The sequence below is a fragment of the Quercus robur genome, chromosome 6 (assembly GCF_932294415.1).
Source record: "Quercus robur chromosome 6, dhQueRobu3.1, whole genome shotgun sequence".
NCBI classification, from domain to species: Eukaryota; Viridiplantae; Streptophyta; class Magnoliopsida; order Fagales; family Fagaceae; genus Quercus; species Quercus robur.
In genome coordinates, this window is record NC_065539.1 from 40,303,608 (window position 1) to 40,307,859 (window position 4,252).

The 4,252-nt window shown below is 45.2% G+C and overlaps 1 protein-coding gene across 1 annotated transcript; it reads right to left on the reverse strand.

The window, feature by feature from the left end:
• Positions 1-469: 469 nt before the first annotated feature.
• On the reverse strand, positions 470-2,594 carry LOC126690186 (uncharacterized). Its single transcript, XM_050385312.1, has 5 exons — positions 2,087-2,594; positions 1,827-2,006; positions 1,356-1,753; positions 886-1,272; positions 470-508 (listed from the first exon to the last, which is right to left on the reverse strand). The coding sequence occupies exons 1-5, from the start codon at positions 2,361-2,363 to the stop codon at positions 470-472; spliced, it is 1,281 nt and encodes a 426-aa protein (XP_050241269.1). The 5' UTR covers positions 2,364-2,594.
• Positions 2,595-4,252: the final 1,658 nt, after the last annotated feature.

A 4,252-nucleotide genomic window follows, 5' to 3' on the forward strand; every position in this document is an offset into this window, starting at 1 on the left:
TATGAGTCCACCAAGTGGACGGATCACTAAGGTAGTGAAACATAAGTCCACAAAGTGGACAGATCGCTAAGGTGATGAAACAAAAGTCCACAAAGTGGACGGATCACTAAAGTGATGAAATATGAGTCCACAAAGTGGACGGATCACTAAGGTGATGAAACATAAGTCCTCCAAGGTGGACGGACTACTTAGGTGATGTGACATAGGTCCACAAAGTGGACGGATCACAAAGGTGATGCAATTAGTCCACAAAGTGGACAGATCACTAAGATGTTGAAATACATGAAATAAAGTCCCAAGGTGGACGGATACAATAGATGGACGTTTTCGCAAAGTGGACGTATACTGGCTACGTTAAAATTATCTACAAGTCCGTTAAATACGCGATATATTTAAAAGTGATGAACAACGCCACAAAGTGGACGGTCCGCATAATAAACCCCTCAAAACAGACGGAGAAGGAAAATCCTCACCGATGTAAAAGCTCAATCAACACAAGATAACAAGTCTGCAATGTGGACGGATAATCACAGATTAACAAATATTCTCACAAAAATAATCCCTCAAGAAGGTAGACGGAGTTTTAAACAGAGCACCAAACAATTATAAAAAGCATGTGAACTTTTAAGCCAAAAGCCCCAAAGGCAAATGTTCAATACAAAAAAAAAGGGGACGGTTTGTCTTAAAAAATGAATAAAAAAGAAAGACGGATTGTTCACAAAATAAAGTACATATGCATCAATCTTTCTTTTCTTCAACATCTGGGACATCCTTCGACGGGGCGGACTCTCCGTCTCCCTGAGCAGCACCGTCTCCAAAAAGGTCCTCCGTATTTTCGGAGGCGACGGGGAGGGCAGAAGTCTGGGCTTGGTCCTCAAGTTTGACCATTGTCAAGTCCAGCTCCGGATAAGCCTTCTTGACTTGACGGAGGGAATCATCGAATCCTTGGAGGAAGGAGTCCGACAGCTCGCCCAAACAGGACTCCGAGCATCGGTACTCCTCGACGGCTGCCACTTTAGCCTGACAGATCTCTTCTTTGAGTTGTTTTATCTCAGCTTCTTTGTTCTCTATGACCATCAGCGAAGTGGCCGTCTTCTCCTCAAGCTCCTTCCTCGCCTGCTCAGAAAGCTCCAGCTTCTTCACCATCTTAGACCTCCATCTCTGAAGTTGTCCGAGCTCTTCCTCCGTCTGCTGCGCCTTCGCGCGCACCCGGTCCAAGCTACTCTCACGGTTGAGACACCGGTCAAGTAGTCCCTTCATCATGACCAAGGACTGCAAGTAGAAAAGAGACCGTCACATAATGTAAGTAACAGGAAGAATGAAAAACAAAAACTTGTTTGACAAACATAACCAACCTGAGCGACGGCGAAGAGGCCCGTCTCCCCCATGGCCTCCGTCGAATGGTTTCCCAGGTCTTCATAGTCTTCTGCCGTGATGATGGACGACAGTTTCTCCAATGCATACTTGGAGTCATCACGAAGAAGGGAAGGGGGTCTCTCTTGCTTACCGTCTGGGACCGCCATCAATCCTTTGCCCTTCCCCTGCTTCGCTGGGGTGACGGCCTTGTTACCCTCAGCCATTAAGCCAACCACAGGTTCAAGAGAGACCTTTGGTTGCTTAAAGGGACGGTCGGATTTTGTCGTCAGTTTCCTTTTAGGGATTGAAGCTGATGCCTTAGGAACCTCCTCGCCGGATTCCCTCTTTTTGACGGCTTGGGACTTGATCAAAGCCCTCCTCTTTGCGTCATCCATCTCTGCAAATAATGACGGATGAAATTAAAACAAAATAAAGCAAAGTAAATGACAAAGTAAAGTTGACGGGCTTACGTTTGTGAACTCGCTCGTCGTATCTTATCGCTTCTTGGGTGGGCTCAGGACCGTCGCAGTACCAATGTATGGTCCTCGGGTTCACCAACTTCGCCCAAGTCCTTTCCTCCGGCGTAGTCTTCTTGCAAACCTTTTCAAGGAAGCTAAACTCCTCGAGGCTGACTTGTGGGCGCCGTCTACCTGCAAAGAAAGATGATCAAGATATACACATATAACTGGACGGATATGAAAAGCAACACAAAATTTAGACGGATGCATACGTGTCTGATTTATAACTGCCCAAGTTGTGTCGACGGGCATGAACTCCGTCTCCCCTGGATGGTTCATCCATCTATCACCCTCCAGGAAGAAGTACCGACTCTTCCAGTCTCTATTTGAGTCTGGGGTCTCAAAGATCACCTTCAACAAGGGGCTCCGACTGGCAAAACTGTACATCCCCCTCGATCCAGAAATCTCGTCTGGACGGTAACAGTGAAGAAATTCACGGACCGTCAATTTCCTTTCCCCGTTTGACATTGCACCGTAGAGAATCTCCATGGCTATGAAGACCCTCCAGGCGTTAGGGGATATCTGGGTGACGGACAACCCCAGATACTGCAAGAGTTCCCTATGAAGGGTAGAAAGCGGGAATCGAAGTCCAGCCTTCAATGCCTGTTCGTACACTCCTACACCGTCTACCCCTTCGTAATAACACTTCTCCGACACATACGGTAGACGGATGGAGACATAGTCTGGGATTTGGAAGTTGGTCCTGAAGGTGCTGAAATGTCTCTCCCTGATGACGGATGTAAACCTATGAACAGTCCACTCTGGCAACATGAGGAACTGCCTTAGTCCATCAGCGCCTACAACGGACTCCAGTTGTTGATCCCCGTCATCATCGGAACCCTCTACTTCGACTATCTCCACATCCTCATTTGTTGAGGATGAAGAGGAGGCAGACGGACTCCTACTTTCGCCGGGGCTCTCTTGGTCTTTATGACCGGACGGGTATACATCCTCGTATTCCGTCCCATCACGAACCACCGACTGGTTACTTGACGCACTAGACATTTCCTACAATTGACAATAAAACCTAAGACCGACGGGTTTGAAAGTGTTGACGGGTATGGAAAGCCTAACAACAATGCATGGAAGAGAATGTAACTTGACTATAGTAAATTAGAAGCACTTACCAAACTTAGCAGAGGACAGGTGACGGTTGGTGTAATCAGCGAGTATTCGCCCTCGACGGATTGCACAGATAAGGTTGACGGCTTTGCTCTGACAGGGTTGACGGCTTCGCTCTGACAAGTGTTTTCTGAGTGAAAATTGAAAAATGAAAGAGTGAGGCGCCTTATATATATAGGAAGTGCACGGAAGACGAAGCGACGCTTCGATCCTATACAACGACCATTCAGAGAGTGACACGTGGCATGCTTAATAAATGCTGACAACCTGTCAGTACGTACCAACAGATTTGTACCTGCCATGTATCCGTCAACTGGATGATTCTTCCTTTGACGGGATGATCCAGCTAGGACCGTCGTTCTACTTTGCATGAATCCGTCATATCCATATGTAAGGACCGTCACCCCACTGATCCTTTGACCTTAAAGGTGACGGATCATCGGGGTGAAGGGGGCAACTGAAGATGATAAAATATTGGGTATGGTGGGCTTACCTTAATGGGCCTGACGGATTGGGTCTCTTGGGCCTGCGTAGGTATGGTCCCAGCTTTGGAGGCCCATCACTACTGACGCAGCAAGGGCCCATGATCCGGTAATGAGAATCCTTGCTCACCACGTTTGGAAGAATTGGGAATAGAGTCCCACATTGAAAAGATGTGAGAACCAAAAAGGGAAAGTCAACCCCTTATCACTATAAAAGGCGTAATACCCACAGAAATCGAGGTATGCTTTTATGAACCCTCTCTAACGCACTAAGTAAAACAGAGGAAGTCTAACTTGACCGTCGGAGAGTCTTTGGCCGGCACCACACCGGTGCTCTCTGAAGGATTCTTTAGTTTGTTTCGTCGTGCAGGTTCAATTCGAGTCGCGAGTACGGTGTGACCCATTGGTGACGGTAATCGACGTCATCAAAGGTTACTTTTGTTAATCCTTACTATAATTATAATGACTTTGAAGTGTTTTTCTTTATTTTCATATTTCCTTATCATTATCTCTTTTTTTTCTTTTTTTCTTTCTATATGATATGCATTTATTCGTTAAAGCTTACTCATTACCTTAAAGAAGTGGAATATTTATTACTTTTCTTTGAATACAATATTGCAGTATGTAGAACTTTGTTTAAAAAAAAAAAAAAAAAACTTTGATTACAATATGACCCTTTTTTTAAAAAAATAACTGTGCAATTTGGACAAGTATTAAACTGTATTACTCTACTATTAACCAAAAAATATGAACATATTAATTATATTGCGATCT